This window comes from Chaetomium globosum, genomic scaffold (genome assembly GCF_000143365.1).
Source record: "Chaetomium globosum CBS 148.51 scaffold_7 genomic scaffold, whole genome shotgun sequence".
In the NCBI taxonomy this organism is placed as follows: domain Eukaryota; kingdom Fungi; phylum Ascomycota; class Sordariomycetes; order Sordariales; family Chaetomiaceae; genus Chaetomium; species Chaetomium globosum.
In genome coordinates, this window is record NT_165982.1 from 2,926,554 (window position 1) to 2,944,875 (window position 18,322).

Consider the following 18,322-nt stretch of genomic DNA (forward strand, 5'->3'; position numbering starts at 1 on the left):
GGAACCCGGTACAGGAGTAACAACAAACAGTGCTTAACTTCTGGCCAAACTTTTAGACTTCGCGATTGAGCTGCTTGCCATTTGCATTTTCGGTCAATCACAGGGGGGTCATGGGCGTCACATATTGTGGCGCCATATCTACCTTGGTTGGTATATGCAGGACCCGGTTGTTGTTTGTTGGATGGCATCGCCGCCGAAGCCTCCGGTCTTTCTGACCGAGCCCAATTCCTTCTGTTTCCGGGCACCGACGTCACGCCAACCATCCGATTACCGGGCATACGTCAAGCATGCGAGTCATCAGCGGACCAGCTTGAAACAACAACACGATGGCTCGGGACGTCCCAATCCTGGCTTTCTCTGCCGAATTAGCAGCACCTCGCCTCCTTTTCCCCGCTCTCAGCCTTATCTGCGGGACTGATGTACCGAGCTGCGAACGATGATCCCGCAATTGAGCACTTGCATCTCGCGCTAGCATCTCGCGCAATGCCACCGTGACTGCATACGGCCAAGGCAGTGACCCCCGTGCTTTCCCCTCTTGGGCGCTGTGCTGCGTGTCATCGGTACAGCCGGCCAATGCTTTGTCGACCTGTTGTGCTCACCCGTCCCGACGCATGCGCCCCGGCGCGGGGATCGGCTATTGGAGAATGGCTGTGGTCACTGGGGAATCCTGAGGACGAGTGTGTCACCGAGGCCCCGAGACGTCCGCTGAGCTTGATCTCCGCATTTGCGCAAACAGGAATAGCTAGGTATATAGCTCTTTTATGAAACTAAGATCCGCCGAGTGGTGGTTTCTCCCTGACCTTCCTCCATCTCTAGCAAGGTCATTGCCTCACCCGTACTTTCGCTTCCGGTTTACTTCTCTTATCTTACAAGCACCTCACCTCCGTCTTCGGCCATCTCCACCCCCTCGCGGAAACGCTCGCGTCCTCGCAGCCTTCCCATTGTGCCCCCACCTCGAGTCACCTACCCCATCCAACACCCAGCCAGTCTTCTCCGCGGTACCGCAACAACAAAGCCTCTGCCCAAAGCCCGCAGTCACTATCATCTCAACACCCTGGGTCTCATGTCTCAAGGTCAAGGGTCTCCCCTCTGACCAACTCCCCCCGGATCGAACCCCTCCCCTTTCCGGTTCAGCCCAGTTGGTCCATGGCATCCCGCAGCTCAGGCACCCCGCCACCACCGCCACACCACTCGGCTACCACGTCCAACCGTGAAAGCTTCCTGAGCCGCAAAAAGAAGGAAATCGTGGATAGATCTATGGCTTTCTTTCAAACGTCTTTAGATAGATGTCTTGATAATCCAGTTTCTTCTGCGTCCGCTGCCGCCGTCTCGGCGGTGGCGGCCCCCAGACGGAGGGTGAAGAGAGGTAGGGAGGATGATGTCGACGAGAGTGGCCCAGGTGTGGTGGGCGGAGACAAGGCCAAGAAGAAGAAGGTGAACCCTAGGGAGGCGAACGAGAAGACGTTTGCGTGCCCATTCTGCAAGCATGATCCGGCCAAGTACAAGAAGACGAAGACCTGCTGTGGGCCGGGATGGGAAGATGTTCATCGTGTCAAGTGAGTTTTTTTATGTGTACATGTTTTGTGAATTTCTACTGACGATGTGCTCAGAGAACACGTATACCGCCGCCACTCGTTCAAAAACTTTTGCCCTCGGTGCTTTGATCACTTCGACAAGCCTGAGCTGCTCAAGAATCACCAACGCGCTGACGTCCCTTGCAAGCTGCGAGAGAAGTCGTCAGACGCCATCACCGAGGAGCAAGAGAAGCAGCTCCGCACCAGGGCCAAGGCTCATTCCTCAGAAGAGGATAAATGGAAAGAGATGTACCGGGTGATCTTCCCCGGCGAGAAGGTGCCCTCACCATGTAAGGGCCCCCTCCCTTCCATCCACCATCCACTACCAACCACCAAAACTAAACCCCCACCACAGATTACGACTCCGAAAACGACTCCTCCAAGTCCGCCAAGAGCCAATTCCAAAACCTGGACGAATGCCGCGAGTACATCCGACGGGAGCTCCCGCGGGTGGTGCGCTCCGCCATGGAACAGTACGTCAACAAGCTGTTCGAGGACATCCAGGAGAAAGCCAACCAAAAGACCGCCGAGATCATCCGCGACGTCGAGACCACCATGCTGCGCACCTTCCAGTTCCAGGAAGAAGCCTCCTCCTCCGCCGTCGGCATGGCCGCCGCCGCCGCCGCCCCGCACCACCACCATCACCACCAGGGCTTGTCGACCACCCTCACCACCACCAACACCACCGCCAATAACACCAGAGACCCGTCCTCGCCACCGCCGAGCCCGGACTCGGGCAAGGCGGCCCAGCAGCTGCTGGAGGGGCTGCGGGATGATCCGCTGTACAATGAGCTGTGCAACGAGCTGCAGTTTGGCGTGGTTGATGAGTTGCTGTCGGGGGGGTTGGAGTATGGGTGTGGTGATAGCTTCAGCATGGACTCGGCGTATTTTACGTCGTCGTCGAATGGGGAGGGGTCGTTTGGGATGGGGGGGTTTGAGTTTGGGCCGAGGCTGGAGTGAGTGAAGTGGGGGGGGGGGGATTGTTGGCTGGTTGGTGGTTGGTGGTTGGTGTTGGAGGATTGCGTTTGGGCTTGGATTGTAGACTTGGATTGTACGCTCTTTGATAGCTCTTAGGCCCGTTTCCTTTTTGAGTTCTAGTAAGTCCGGTTGCTCAGGTTTGATGGGGTTTGGGATGGGGGCATAAAGATTGACGACTTGGAACTATGGAAGGACACGGTGGTTTGAGGAAATTGTTTTCGAGGACGCCAAAAAGAAACCTTTGGCCACAGACAGTCTCTTGCTTACCATTGCCATAATCCTGATGACTTGCAAAGAAGAGACCGTCAGGCGTACAGGCAAAAGTCATTATTGCATCTTGTTCCCGTATCAACATTCTAATCTTCTGTTCACTTTCCACCCATTAGTTTCCCAACCGTTACCTCCCATCCCCACAAGCTGCTATCCGACTTCACGCAACCCCGTGTCTTTTGATCTGAATAAATCTTCCAACCAACCACACATCTCCAGGGATCGGTGAGACTGCAGTACCCTACTGGCCCAGCTTGCAGCGGGATATGCATGCTATGCATGGCAGCCCAAGCCAGTACATCAATCATATCGGCGATGTCGTGCTTGCGCAGCGTGCCATCGCAGTCATAACTTGTCTGGGAGGCATGGAGGGCCTAGGTCAACCCAGGTGTTGTCAGTTGTCAGCTGCCGTCAATGTTTGCGCATTTGCGCAGATAATTACAACAAGCAATACCTCGGCTACTCTGCAATTGTGTTTCACGGCAGTTCCTTGTTTCAAACTTCGATCTGGTATTGATACAATCTATCTATGGCCGTGGCGTACAATCCGGTATCAAATTCCATCCATGCTCCCCATGTTTTTATGACTTCTGTCACACCTCCAAATCCAAACAAACCCAACAATATCTTATCCAAAATCACCACGACCCCGTATCCTCCTCGTCCTCATCCCAATCCCTCTCCAACCGCCACGCATCCTCAGGCACCACCCCCATCCTTCCAACATCACACCCGCGATGCCCCCATTTCTCCGCAAACACATTCCGCCCCGTCTCAATCATCATCTGCACCCCAATCTCAAACCCGTCCGCATCCCTATAAAACGGCTCCCCCTTCCCCCCCTTCTGCTCCGCCTGCCACTGATTCCTCAACCCATTCCCCCCACCCACATACTTCTCCTCCTGCATCTTCTCCCCCAACGCCACCAACCTCTCCCAGCTCTCCACATACGCCGCGCCCTCCCCCTCCGGCCCCCACCCCTCCACGCCCTCACTCCCCCTTCCATCAGCCTCCAACAACCTCCCGACACACCCGGGAACCCTTAACAACGCCCCCAAATCCGCCATCACGCTGCCCACATCCAAGACAATGCCAATCTCGCTCTCCGTCTGCGCCAGCCCCGCCCAGCGCGCGCGCAGGTAGGCGTCGCAGTCGGACGCGTAGAAGGGGATGTGCGTGTCCCAGCCGCCGAGCACGTCCAGCACCACGTCGCGGTTGACGAGCGTCAGGTGGTCGTACGCGAAGAAGTGGTGCGCCCAGGGCTTGGTGTTGAGCACGTGCGCCGGGTTGGTTGTCAGGTGGCGTAGGGTGGCGAGCGCGTTGGCGTAGAGGGAGGCTGGGCGGGCCGTAGCGCTGCTGCCAGTTGTGGCGGTGCTGCGGTCCGTGGTGTGGGACGGAGAGGGGGGTTTGTTGTTGTTGTTGTTGTTGTTGTCTTTTTCGAAGGAGAAGACGAGGACGTCTTGGTGCGTCCAGAAGAAGTAGGGGTGGTTGTTTGTGAGGGCGGTCCAGAGGTAGAAGTTTTGGAGTTGTGAGAAGGTAAGTAGGGTGGGTGTCTGTTGGGGTGGGTTAGGTTCAATGAGCTAGCTTGATGGAATAAATGGAAGGGCAAAAGAGTAAATGGACATACAGTAATGACGTTGACACCTAGCATTGACAGCTGAGTATGGTTGAGGTAAAACGGGTTTTGCAGCGTCAGTTTGCCGTCCCGATTGGCGTGCATCACGCCTGTGTTCTCCACGACGAAGATGTCCTCTGCCGGCCAGCCTGCCGCGATGTAGCTGACGACGCATTGGAGCAGCAGTGGCCAGTTGCGAGTAAAGCCGACAAACAATGGCGTTTGTTCTGGAGAGTGCTTTTGCGGTGGGCGGTTGACCTGTGGCGCGCGAAGGATGCCCGGTGCCGGGGGCGGGTTCTCGGACAACAGAGGGAATGGATCCGGGACGGGCAGACTGGAAGGCCCGGCAGGTTCAGGCTTGTACGCCTTCTCCCGGTATACGGCGCCCGCCGGTTCCCAACCCGCGACTTCCCAATCTCTGATCTGGGGCGGTGATTCATCGTGGCTGGGCTTTTGTGTCGACCTTTCCCGGGTGTCGAGGGATGCATGCCGTACGAGAAGCGTGATGTTCAGCAACAAGACGCGGAAGAAAAGGAGGGCGACAACTAGCAACAGGAGCCGGGACCGCGGCCGGGCAGATGCGCACGCCATCTTAGTCGAGAAAAGGAAAAATAAAGTTGTCTTGTTAATTGCTGCCGCGTATCTGGACAGAAGAAGGGGAACGAGAAGGTATTGAGAGGTATGCTCAAATGGTGAGTAGGTGGGATGTAAGAGTGTGGAGGAAGAAAAGTTTTTCTCTGCCTGCCGTCGCGTATATGAAGGCAACCGCCAGGAGATCAAAGCGCAGGCTGATCCGTGACCTTCATTCGCCACGGAAAATCTATCAACTCGATACCAAGGCATCATCACATGACCCCGTTTTGGTCAAGAAGATGCTCTTGCCTGCCAGGCTGCCCATCATTGTCACGGGACAGGACACAACCTAACCCATGCCGATCACTGAGTCGAGGCCATCTCACTCATCGAGTAGACATCGTAGGCCGGTCACGGGCAAACCCAGAGGATATACATGCATCACCATGATATCAACCTGATCGACTTTTATTACATCGAAGTTCCATTTCCCATATTCCACCGTGTTCTACCAGCATCGAGCCAACAAGCCCCGAAGCCCACCCTGCACACCTCTATCTTAACCCCCCAGGACCCCCAAGTATAAGACTTAGCTATTTTTCCGGATGTACTGTACATACAAAACAAAGTATACATGACCCAGCGGATGGACTCGGCAAGCGACGACGGCTCCCGGCAAAATTATTAGACAGAACGAAACAAAAACAGATACAATGTAAGGGAATTATGAGGAAACCGCGTGTGTATACAGCGGGAACAAAAACAAGCAGGCCGAAACGAACAAAACAGAAAAAAAGCTGGCAAGTATGTACCAGGCCCTCCACGATCCCGAAGCCAGCCAGGGGGGTATGCAACGCAAGGCCACAGAAGACCTGAGAGCAAGTGCAGACGTGAATACAACAAAGTAAAATGCTGACAGTAGCACGGGTCCGTCCATCCACCCACCCATCCTTCCGACTGCCTTATCCCTCCATGTGTACAAGGGTATATGGAACTGGTATATCCAGAGCTCAAACAGAAAAACTCGAATGAAAGAAAGAAAAGACGGCAACAGATTGCATGGCAACCCGAGAAGATATTAGAACATCCACAAAGGAAATGCGTCATCAACCACACCTGTGGCCGTCAATGGGGGCGTGCGGCCATCCAGCCGGGCACCATCCGTCCCCACATCCAGGCCCGCCACCATCCCAACACCTCGAGACGGACGAGAGAGAGAACTCACTCCTCATCCACTCCCCCCAACCCACCCCCCCCTCTCTCGCGACTACTCTTCTTCCCCAGCCTCAATATACTCAACCTCTTCCTCACGCTCCCCACTCCATGTCCCAGCCCCATAATCGACGAATGACCCCCCTGCGACGGCGCCGCCCCAGGGGACGACGACCCATGCCCCTCCTGCGGCGGCGGCGTCGCCTCGTACACGTGCGCGTGGTACGCCCCCTTCTCGCCGCCACCAAACCCACCACCACCACCACCACCACCGTTGATAGTGGCGGGCGAAGACGACGAAATCACCTCCGAGCCGCCGGGACTCAGGTCGGGGAGGTGAGATTGCGAGGGCTGCGAGGGCGCATAGTACGGTCCGGCGCCGGTGCCGTTGGTGTGCCCGCCGCCGCCGCGTTCCCTCGACGATGCCCTTCCGGCCTCGCTGGCAGATACTTGCGGAAGGGTGCGGAAGAACGAGCGCCGGTTGTTAGTCGGGGCTTCTTTGGTTGATGAGGTGGTGCTCTTGGCTGCGGATGAGGCGTGCTCAGGCTCTTCTTGGATGGCGGCTTGGTGTTGGTCGCTGTTGACGTCCCGCGGGGGCTGCTGATCCTTCTTGCGGCCGCCGAGGAAGCTGAGGCGGGGCCCGCGGCCTTTTTGCAGGGGTACGGGTTGGACAAGGGTTGCTTCTTCTGTTACGGCGCCGTTGGGGACGGTTGAAGTGGACTTGGTAGCGGCGTGGTGAGGAGTATTACCGAGCGCGGTGGCGGGCGAACGGGGCCATGTGGGAGACGGGGTGGTGGTCTCGCGGATGGGCTGGACGGGAGTGAAAATCGAGATCTCGGGGGCGTAGGTTGATTCGAAGACTGTATATTTGTTAGTAACCGCCCCTAGATGGATAGCTCAAGGGGTACTTACACCGCTGCAGATCCTCCACATGCCGCGTGAGGATCTCGTTCCCGCTCTTCGTAAACGTCGCCAGACACCTCTTGAGCATGATTGCGTGGTCGACCAGCGCCATCTTGATGGCATTCTCCTGCGGGTCAAACTCGGGCGCCCCGAGCTCGGCATCGAAATCCCTCGGCGATGCCGTTCGCGACATGTCGGGTATGAGCTCGCGGTAGGCCACCACGCTGCTCTCCGAGTTGCGATTCACACTGATGCTAACAGCATCTACCAGCAGTTGCGCGCTCTCGTCCCCGCCCTCGCCATCCGCCACCTTCTTCTCAAGCGCCGACATATCCGCCGTCTTCCGCACAATCCTCTCGAGCGCCGTCTCCTTCGCCGACAGCCGCACCTCCTGCATGGCCACAATCTCACTCCGCCTTAGAATCGTCGGGAACGGCTCCGCCGTGGTATAAACGATCTTCTCGATGGAGTGCTCCGCCACGGGGCCGCTGGTGTTCCGCTTGCTGGTAACAGAGAACGCCTGCGGATGAGCCGAGATGAGATAGTCTCGGATGATCTGCGGCACGCGGGCGCGTTGGAAGACGTGGTGGCCGAGGTCGCGGTGCGGGCTCAGCGTCGAGATGACGAGGAACTGGCCCTCGACGTCGTCGATGTTCTCGTTCGTGACGATGCGAGCCGACGGGTACATCTCCTGCATGCGGTCGGTGAAGCTGGAGGTGCGCTCGGCGGGGGAACCCTCGAAGACGAACTCCTTCTCGCGCACGCTGGCCGGGAAGCCGAGGCCCTTGAACATGACCTTGAAGTACTTGGGCACGAGCTTGTCGCTCTTGGCGATCGTCTCGTAGATGGTCGCGATGGCGCGCTCGGTGCGGGCGAGCTTGGCGAAGTCGAACGTGTTCGTCTCGTACTGGGCCTGCAGCTCCTTGTACGCGGCCAGGGCACTGCTCCAGGCCTCGCCGTCTTCGAAATGCTTGATCATGTCGAAGTAGATGCGCTCCTTGCGCTCAAAGTGGGTCTGAGCAGGGAACTCGGGGTCTTGCAGGGCAGGGGTCGTCTTCAGGGGGTCCCAGTCGTACACGTCGGCATGCAACCGAAGGGCCAAACCAGCCTCGGCGTGGTTCCTAGCATCCGCCTGGAGGTTGGCCAGCTGGTGGACATAGCGGATGAATATCTCCTCCTTTTGCATATCGCGCAGGAACTCCATCAGCCGTAGCCGGTGGATCAGGTGCGAGGCCTCGCCGGACCCATCACCACTGTGCACCGCAACCAACAAGTCCAAGAACACATCCACCGTATCCGTCAGATCCCTCAGCGCCCCAAAAAGCGCCTCATCCTTCCCCCTGGCGAGCGGCTCAAACCGCTCCAACAGCTCTCCCACAAATAACTTCTGCAGAATGCTCTCCGTCAGCGGCTTCGACTTGAAGTACACATCCAGACAGTCAATCATCTCAGTCTGAATGACCGACAGATCCTCACTAAGGGTCCACTCGCTAACAATCATGGTCTGCAGCACCTCAACCGCCATGCGGCGCAGGCCCTCGTGGACACTCAGGCACAGCTCGACGATGGGCCCGACCAGCGTCGGCACGTATTGCACCTGGTATCCGCCCATCTTGGCCAGGCTGTAGCGCGCGCGCTCCTCGAGGGTGGTGTCCCATCCTATGGCCTCCCAGGTCCTCCGCAGCAGGTCGGCGCCGTGCTCGCGCACGTCCCCGGCGATCTTCCACACGGCGCGGCGCTTCTGCTCCGGGAAGGTCTCGAGCGCGAGCGACGGGCTCCCAACCAGGCTCAGTAGGGTGGTGAAGAAGAGCTTCCATAGCTCCGTATTGAAGTTCTCGGCCTCATCCGGGTGGGGCAGGAACGAGTCGAGCAGAATGCCGGCCAGGTATTGCAAGGTACGCATGGTCGACTTGTGGTGGAAGATGTGGGCGCTGAGCCAGTCGGCCGGGAAGGTCTCCCCCTGGAGGATGCTCATGTGCACGCGCAGGCAGTTCTCCACGACGACGTGTAGGTCATCTTCGGCGAGCTCGAGCTGCATGCCGGCGGGGGAATTCGAGAGGGCCGAGAGGACGGCGGAGAGTTCGATGAGGGCTTCGTCGAAGGCGGCTTCATCGGTGATGGGACGCGCGGGGAAGGGATAAGTGGTAGGAAATAGGAGCGACAGGCGGTCCTTTTGTTTCTTCGGGACGGCTTGGATGACGAGGTAAGACTGGATAATCTTGGGGATGTAATCCGGGATCTCGGGACCCAGGTGGTCGATCTGGCTGGCGAGGACGGAGCAGCAGAGGCGAACTTGGTCCTTCCACAAGTCTGTGATCTCGTCAACGTGGCCCCAGTGTGGTGCTATCCATCGGACAGTGTTGGCGCTCAAGGCAGAACGTTGCTCCGGATGCGAAAAAATGTCGAGTTTGGCGTAGTTAATAATAAGGACCAGCTTGTACAACACCAGCTTGCCCTTGACGCTGGAGCAAGAATCCATAAAGTCGATAGCAATATGTAGGATTTCCTCGGTCGTCAGCAAGCCGGCTAGCTCCGGGAGCCAGGTGTGGAAGTGCTGGACGGCCAGGGTCTGGCTGCCCACAAGCACTGGCGCGCTACTGCGCATCATGGCATCGAGCGCCTTAAAGATGACTCGGAGGTGGCGTGTGAAACCTGGGTTCGAGCCTGTTATCCCAATCCCCGCCTCCTTGGCTTTTTGCTGACCACGGGCATGCGTGATGAACTTGAGGATGTGCCTCGCAACCTTGAAGGTGGCCCGGAGCTTCCTCGCCGTCTCGGGCTCGGTGGGTTTGGACAAGAGCCGGGTAAAGGACCTGACCAAACAAGGGGTCGCAAAGGGGTAGTTGAACCTGCTTTCGGCGTACTGGTCGACCAGTGGCGCTAGGTTAAAACGCCTGTCGTGGACAATATCCAGCACTCTCACGAGCGCGGTAAATACGAGGTCTTCATAGTCGTCGTTACCCGAGTACTCGCAGAGAATGCCAAACAGAGCATCCAGCACATCGTTCAACAGCTTGACCACCTCGATCTCAGCAACAAATATAAACTGCTTGAGTAGCACGGGAATCCCCTCTCGGGAAGAGTCTTTCCAAGCCAGCAGCCCCAAGACCACCCGGTCCTGCGAGAACCTCGTGCTACAGAGGTAGGTCTCGACGCGCACTATAGCGAGCGGCCCCGTCACCTCGGCCTGGTGTTCTTCCTTGCCTCTGGCAGAGAATGGCAGGCTCAGATAGCCGCCCTTACCCTGGGGGCCAGGCTGGGCGGTATTCGTGTGTTCGTCTAGCCGGTAGAGTAAGAGGCCGTGGGCCATGTCGCGAATGAATGCTTGTTGGTCCCAGAGAGGCATGTATGCCACCGCAAAGGGTGGGTTCGGCGCGTCCGCAAGGTGCATCACCACGTGTCCCTGGTGAACGTCCTGGGGTGCGAGCACGAGCTTGACCGATTGCCGCCACGGCTCGCCGCGCTCGGTGACGACGGTGGTCCAAGTGCTGACGGCCTCGGAGTTGGAGGAAGGGTGGATACAGTTCTCGACGCGCTCGCCGTTTGACCTACGAACTTCGAGGCTGATCTGGAGGTTGTTGGCGTGGAAATTGCTCGGAAGCGTTGTTGGGCTACCGCCAAATCTTGATAGCAGAGTCTGGCGGCTCAGGATGGCCTCGTCAATTGTTAGATAGATATCGGACCTAGGTTTTGTCGGGGCGCCCGAGAAGCCCATCTTGTTTGTCTTGCAGATGTTGGACAGTGCTGTTGGGGTCGCTTTGATCAGAGCATCCGCATCCGGATTGTTGAAGGCCCGGAGGTGTACCTGCAGGCGCTCGGCTCTCCTCGACTTCTCGTAGGAACCCGTCTTGCTATCCATGATCTCACGCAGTACCGGGTCCCAATCCTCGCCATCTTGCCTGTCGGCTATGTGCTTGGCAGACGGCGCCCAAATGGTCACAATATGTTCGACCTCTTCGTCCTGCTTCATGACAGGGTTCAACCTGAGCACGCCAATACCGGCGGTTCTATCGGCCGTGTGAGTGACCTGGCCGTCCACGGACGAGCGTCCCGTCTTGGAGTTGGCGGTGCTCGGGGGCGGCCCATCCCTGCTCTCGCTGCCTGCTGTAGGCGGCAATACGACTTCTTCTGGTTGTTCGGACAGCGAGTCGAGTCTGCCGTTGCCCCTCGAGAACGCCGAACGCGTGTTCTTGCCGGCCCACATTAAACTCCTGCGCACCGATTTGTTTCCACCGGACAATGGCGGCTTGGCGTGTTCTTTGGCGAACGGGGTCTGGGAGGTGGCGCCAGACCGTGAGCTGGGCTTGGTGGCGACGACCTGCTGCGAGGCGCGGATCTTGACGACCAGGAAGAGATCGGATTCGATGGAGGGGACGTCCCCAATCTCGGTGGCTGTCAGGTCGGCGAAGAGGGTGCGCATCTGCATGTTCCGGGTCAGATGGACTAATTGCCCACCGGCAGGCATCTCGACGATATAATTCTCAGACAGGGGTGTTAACACTCCCCCGGCGGTTTTGGTGGCCAGGTAGAGCACCACGGTAGTGTCTTCGGTAGATGCGCCGGCGAAGCCCTTGATATCGACGAGCAGGTGGTGGAGCGCCGTCAACTCGGTCACAGGAGTCGGTGTCTCGTCAAGCAGGCTCATGATGGACTGCAATTTTGTCATCTCCACCACCGAGTCATCTCCGGTAAGCACCCGGCCGCGCTCATGAGGGTCGCGGACAATCACTTCGGCTCCGCACAGCTTGTTGACGCGGACCAGGTCCCAAACCGTCTTTTCCCGGAGGGCATCGTACTCCCAGTCAGTCAGGACGTCGTGAAGGAATTGCTGTCGCGCAAAGTTGAGGGTGGCGATCAGATTAGACATGGTGTCCAGCTTTGCGTACTGGCGAGACAGCAGCAGCTCGTGGAGATTTGTTGAGTGCCATTCCCGGAGGCACGAGGCGATCTCGTCAATGAGTGGTTCCAAGGCTGAAGTCGGAGTCTCGTCGCCAATTTTAAGCATGGGTACAGGTGCCGGCGGGCGTGGCGCATTCGGGTCGCGCTTCACAGGCACCGATAGCCGGCCCGAGGCGCCATTCGGCAAGCCCGCATGCTCTCTCCAGCCTTTCGTCGGCGAGCACTTCCTCCTTCTTCTCTCGGCACTGGCTCCCTCTATCCCACTCTTGGCCGAGTCGCCCTCTTCGAGATGTGTTGGCGACAACTGGGACACATCTTCGCTTTCGAAATCGCCATCGTAGACCTCGCCATTTCCGCCCATCACCTCCCGAACCTCAACACAGCTGCGCGGGAAGATGCCACTAAAGACGCGGGCCTCGAGGGTTTGTCCCTTGACGCTGGTCAGGCCAGCCAGCAGACTCGGCGGCGAGACCAGGTATCCTCGGAGCCAATTGCCATCTTGGGTCTCCTCGAAAATGTACAATTCGTCGCCGAGTTCGAGCGGGAGGTCGGCCGCGTGTACGGCGAGGAAGGGGAAGGTCGCTACAGCGAAGGCCACCCGGGGCAGCGGTTGCCAAGGCATCGTGACCGGCTGGGCGGCATCGACGGCCGGATGTAGGATCGGATTGGATCGTGCCCTCGTGGGTATGACAAGCGGGTTCGAAGGCTAATCCTGGAATAGACAACAATTGCGAGCACCAACTCTTGGTCGAGATTGGACGCCGCTGTGTCAGGTTCGTCCGACCTTTCTTCGTCTGGTCGGCTAGTCGTTCGTTTGGCGCGTCTTCCGAGCCAGTCTCCGACAAATGGCGGGCAGCGGGAAAGGTAAACGAGTGTTACGATATTGCAATCGTCGGGATTTCCACCTTCATCAGGGGCAGGCGATCTGTCGGTCGGCTCGGCTGCTAGGTTGAGGTGGGCCGCGATTCTTCGCTGGGAAAAGGGTTCGCTATTGATCGTCTACTGTGCTATCGGGTGAATTCATGTGTCGAGGGGAGTTGAACACAGAGTTGAGCGAGCTGAACGTGCAGTTAGCTGCAATGCAGGGAACCGGCGTGTTGCCGACACCGTCTTCAAATTATTAGCGATCGGAATGGCCGAGTCGAAGGGCCAAGGAACCAAGTTATGGACAGACACCCAGGATGCCAAGCGATAGAAAAAGAGTAAATTTGCTGATGGAGAAGCATAAAACAGTGAACGGCACAGCCAGGGTCAGCAAGAGCTTATCTCAGCTCTCATCAACGACTGAGAGCTTTGCTCCCAAAGCAACTCAAAGCAACTGTCAAGGTGAGAAGAGACAGGATGGTGGTGTTGCTTGCTGCACGAAAGGTCGCTGGTTCGCTGGGGTCAAAAAGGTGGGAAAAGAGGGACTGGCTTGCGCACGGCCCTCTTCGTGCTTCACCAATTGCAGCAATCAATCGATCAATCAGTTGATCAATCGGGTTTAACTAAGGTACCTGAGGTACTTCGTACCTATCCTAACTTGAAAGCAACAAAGCCAGAAAGTGCACAGCGGGAAAAATTTCAGGTTGAAGTGCGAAATCAAAAAGCATCCCAGATATGCAGTCGAAGATTGTACATTACCTGACATTCTCTAACTTCCCTAAGCTGGTGTTTAGGACACTCCAGTGTTTGCACGTTTTGCGAACACTTTGTCCAGATTCTGGTTCAGGGGTAAAGTAAAGGGCACCTCGTTCTGCTTGGAGGTACGTACCAGGTACCAGCCAATTGGGTTCATCCACCGTGTCTCGCCCTCCTTTTCGCCTCAGGGCGATCTTCAACACCGCGACAGGAACACGAATTGGACTCAGCAGGTCTCCATGCACACAGTTCCCGACGACGGCGACAATGGCAATGTTCCTAGATAGCCCCAGACTTTCGCATCCCCAACATGCTTCCACAATACCGAAACGTAGCGACCATGAGATTACGGCCAGATCAAATCGTTTTGCCTTTAACTCGTACAAGCCCCCTACTTCTTCCCTCTTTCTCGCTGCACCATTTACCTCTTGCCTTGGTTGTTGTTAGCAGATCAGCTTGGAGGCTACTTTCTCAAGTGTTCAGCGTCCTATCTTCAGCAGCTAAAGCGGGACCTGCTGGTTAAGGCTCGTGGTTGAGGCTCGTGGTGTTGAGTGTCGGCTTCTTCTACTGTGACTGGTCTAGACTCTCCTCCTCATTCAGCTCCAGCCTTCCTGTTGCCATTGCGTATTTGATCGTCGCCCGGACTGCCTTCATATCTGGTGACCAATGCCTTGTATCCGATGGCGCTTTCCCTCCCAGATAGAACGAGAGGCTTCCTCGTCTTGCCACTGTGCATTGCAGCATGTCTTCCCTCAGAGCTGTCCATCTCACGCATCGGAAAAGAAAGTGTTCCACTGATTCCCTCGCTTGTCCACAGGCACAAAGGTCTGACTCGACCGCCCCAATCCTGCTCAAAAAACCGTTTAGTCTCGCCATTCCGGTTCGGAGCTGCGCCAATACGCAGGCCTCCCTTTCGCTTCAGCTTGTCATAGAGATGGCGCGTGTGCTTGTCTGGTAGTGCTGCGTCCATGGCCTTTGAGAACTTGCCCACGCTTACAAATAGAACTCTTGTCGCCCGTTGTCTTTCCATTGCCAGCCTCATCGCGGTAGACTTGGCCTGGGGTATTTGGGAGTCGGGTGTGCGTCCTTGCTTCGACGCTCTCTGGGCTGCTGCCTTGGCATCTGACCCCAGCGCGAAGTCAATCTCCGCTGGTATCCACAGAAAGTTGACCGAGTTCCCTCTTTGTCGGTGCAGCCTGGCCAAGTCGTAGATTTGCCGTATGATGCTTTGGCCGGATTGCTGCCGCGGCTGTCCAACTGCTGCCAGCGCTGACTGGTTCCTAGTGATCACGGTGATGTGCCTGTGGCAGATGCTAGCCGGTAACTTCTCCAGGGCCATTGCGATGGCTGCTAGCTCTGCTGTATATGGGTTCTGCTCTTCCCTTGTCCCAAGAACAACAGCATAGTTTGTCACAGTCTCGCTAGTCCTGTTGAAGAGAGTATCCCGTGCAAGGCCGCCCATGCCAACAATGCCCTTCTTTACGGATGAGCTGGTTGCGATCACGATTCCCGAGATTTTGTTGACCATCTCGGCCGCCTTCCCTCGATCGGTTTGGGTTGTGCCAAGTCGCCAGCCTCGCCACTGTCTGTACGACACATGACTACTACATGACCTACCACGCGCCTAGCTACCTAAGTAGGTACCTATCTGTTCCGCACGAAGTTTAACAGAACTGCGTCCCAGCCCCAGCCGCTAGTTACTTCTATATTAAAAATTTGCTTTTGGGGGTTGCGCGGGCACAAAAAAGACCGGGTCTTCATGCTTGCTGGGAACTTGTCAAAATACCTGTGAAAGCTGGCATATTTACAAGGATGGAACATTACCGCCCCATGCCGAGACTGAAAAGCCTTTGACGGCTTACGCTTTGAGCGAATTTATCCCGGCTTGAGCAAAAAGAGCAGCTCCAGGCGAGTGAGCAGGAGGTTGACGGTACGTTGCCGGCTTAGAGCACCTAACCGGTTCGATCCACAGCCCGCTCCTTCCCTCGAGCTAGTACCCAACCGCTCTTGCCTTCGAGAGCAGTCACTCTACGGCTTAGAGGAAGGAACGGCTTCAACAAATAAGCCGCTTAAGGTCGTAAGCCGAAGAGAGAGCACTCGCTGCTGTGAGCGAATATGTCCCGGCTCGTGGATACCCGCCTTGCACCGCTGAGAAGGAAGACGACGGAGCGGCGGAACTGCATATAAAATTTGCGCCCAAGACCACGCTTCTTGCAGATTGAGTCCGAACGCGAACAAATATGGTTGGAAGTAGGTAAAATAGCGGTGGGTATATGGTTACTTCGAAGACGGCTATATTTGTCCTGTAAATGATGCAAAGCTCGCGAGCTAATGGGCTGAAGGTTAGGTTGTATCGATGCTACCGAACCTTATTACACACAAGTTGAGCCGGCGTCCCGTTGGCTAATTGCTATAGTGTAAAACGTCAAGAATTGCTAAAACTACTCTTGAAATCCCGTTCAATAGCTTCAATCCGATTACTTTATTTGTAATATGGCTTTGCTTTGGTAATGCTGTGGTGTGACGAACCTACTTCAGGACCCTGTCCTGTTAGGGTTCAGCTGTCAGTTGAAGGTAATCTCTCAAGGGTGCTTAGGTTCGGTGCAGCCAAAGGGTGCACAACAAAGACTTGTCTCAACAGTAGGCTCTCGAGCTTGTAGCGAACTGTAGTTGTGATTGCTAACTTGAGAACTCTCAGAGCTCTCCAGAACGAGTGACTATATACTATATAGTTTGCAAGGGATCTCCGTACCTTGCTCCGTATGCTCTGCCTTTGGGAAGGACAGAGCGTGCAGAGCGCTTCCTGCTCTGGATGTTCTGGGCTTACAAGACACAGAGCATACAGAGCGTTACCTGATTGGCTAGCCGTGGCGTTCCGCGTCGTTCTGCTGCGCAGAACCAGGTTCCTTACAGAGCAGCCCCTCATTGGTCCTGCGCCCCGCTCCTTTACCTGCATACCCGATCGGCCTGTATCTTAATTCGTGACAATTACGCGTCAAAAACTACTTAACTTCTCCCACATCTGGCAATTCCAAACCGCGAAATTTTTTCAACATCTTGAAAAAAAAAGGGAATTTCTAGCGAGCACCCCCCAAATGACCATGGAGCACCCCGCACTTTCCGAAAATGGACTAGCTCGCCACATTTCCACAGGCACACAGTGCTAGCATCGTCACATGACGAACAAGCCACTTAAGGTCCGGAACATTACTTCAGGCTATTCGCAGAATAATCGTCGTAGCCCATAATCCCGCCTATGAGTTCTCTGAGCATGGGAAAGGTACAATTGGATCCTATCAAGCGTTTCATCGTTCCCATCCTGAAGAACTAGATCATCCTCCGTAAGCGCGAGTCCATCAGCCTCGAGGTCCCGAAGCAGGGCATCATGCATATCTTCAGCATCTGGATTTACGATCTCGAGGCCGTCAATAATGCGCTGGTGGGCTCGAGGGCGAATAGTGCCAGGCTGGAACGTATCTTCACCAGTCTGGCTTAACCGCTGCAGACCTAGCGATGTGGTTGTGACCTCCTCGGTAGGTGTGCTCGTACGTTCTCCACAGGCACCAGCGACTGCGATACAGTCAGCTTCATGAGTCTCCTGCTGCTGTGGTTGCGGCTGCTGTGGCTGCTGTGGCTGCTGTTCATCCTCCCCCCCTCCCCCCGCAACCTATCTTCTTCTCTCTTTTTTCCCCGTCTCCTGCCCAATAACCGCTACGATGTCCAACCTTGCGCCAAGCGGTTTCAGCGGTGGCGGCGGCGGTGGCGGCGGTGTGCGGTACGGGCCCTGGTCGCGGCCAACTCTACGCTCCATCGACCTCACGACTGACAACGGGCGCCGCGCGGCGTCGAATTGGATGACGAGGGAGCTGGCGACAATCTGCAAGCTAACACTTGTCCTATTCAACGACATTGCCGCGTTCAGAAAATCTGAGTGCTAGAAACACCAGATTTGGCGGGGCGACGCACCGGTTGGATGCACTGTTGCAGACTTGTTCATCGCTGTCCGGTACTATGAGGATGCTTGCAAGACAACAGCTAGCCACATTCTGGATAAGGTCAAGGATAGCGGTATGCCGACCAGATTCGCCCCACCGCCGCCGGGAGAAAAGCCCAAGTACGACAAAGTCGAGAGCTCGCAGAATTCGCTCTGGGTCGAGTTGACGCCGTTGCCTGGGAAATCCAAATTTTCGCGGCCCGCCTGCTTGCCAGCGGCTTCGACCCCGCGTTTCTCGAGTCCATTGAATCCGAACCCGCGGTGCCGAATGTCTCGCCCCGGGAGATTTACTTTTGGTGTCTCTCGAACACCGAACAATACCGAAGGGGCCTAAAGGACGCGGCGGCATCAGGATCACCCGAGAGGGTATCTCAATTCATAGGTAAGCAGCAAGCTTGTTGCAGAGACCACCAGTGCTACGTACGGATTGCTTACCGATCGATATTCAGCAAGATTGACAGACGAGGAACCAAGGGCGTCGACTACGATCCCGAAAGTATGGATCCCCGAGCGCCTTAAAAAGTCCCCCCACGAGGTCGACCCATGCCTGCCCCTGGTCTTTTTCGTGTGTAGCGGCATTACCCCTACTGGCCGCCTTCATCCCGCCACGCACATTGGGGCATCGATGGAACGTCTCAACTCTTGGCCCGGGTTTTTTGACCGACGGAGATCGGCGAGAGATGC

At 56.5% G+C, this 18,322-nt stretch overlaps 4 protein-coding genes across 4 annotated transcripts; 1 reads left to right on the forward strand and 3 right to left on the reverse strand.

The window, feature by feature from the left end:
* Positions 1-326: 326 nt before the first annotated feature.
* On the forward strand, positions 327-2,534 carry CHGG_10501 (uncharacterized protein; the record flags this gene model as incomplete). The annotated part of the gene is made up of 4 exons (XM_001228427.1): positions 327-419; positions 817-1,556; positions 1,611-1,864; positions 1,930-2,534. The coding sequence occupies 4 exons, from the start codon at positions 327-329 to the stop codon at positions 2,532-2,534; spliced, it is 1,692 nt and encodes a 563-aa protein (XP_001228428.1).
* Positions 2,535-3,460: 926 nt separating this feature from the next.
* CHGG_10502 (uncharacterized protein) lies at positions 3,461-5,028 on the reverse strand (the record flags this gene model as incomplete). Its single annotated transcript, XM_001228428.1, has 2 exons — positions 3,461-4,375; positions 4,450-5,028. 2 exons carry the CDS (start codon positions 5,026-5,028, stop codon positions 3,461-3,463), a joined length of 1,494 nt encoding a protein of 497 aa, XP_001228429.1.
* A 1,203-nt stretch (positions 5,029-6,231) lies between these two features.
* CHGG_10503 (uncharacterized protein) lies at positions 6,232-12,646 on the reverse strand (the record flags this gene model as incomplete). Its single annotated transcript, XM_001228429.1, has 2 exons — positions 6,232-7,082; positions 7,135-12,646. The coding sequence occupies 2 exons, from the start codon at positions 12,644-12,646 to the stop codon at positions 6,232-6,234; spliced, it is 6,363 nt and encodes a 2,120-aa protein (XP_001228430.1).
* Positions 12,647-14,236: 1,590 nt separating this feature from the next.
* CHGG_10504 (uncharacterized protein) lies at positions 14,237-14,983 on the reverse strand (the record flags this gene model as incomplete). The annotated part of the gene is made up of 1 exon (XM_001228430.1): positions 14,237-14,983. The coding sequence occupies one exon, from the start codon at positions 14,981-14,983 to the stop codon at positions 14,237-14,239; it is 747 nt and encodes a 248-aa protein (XP_001228431.1).
* Positions 14,984-18,322: the final 3,339 nt, after the last annotated feature.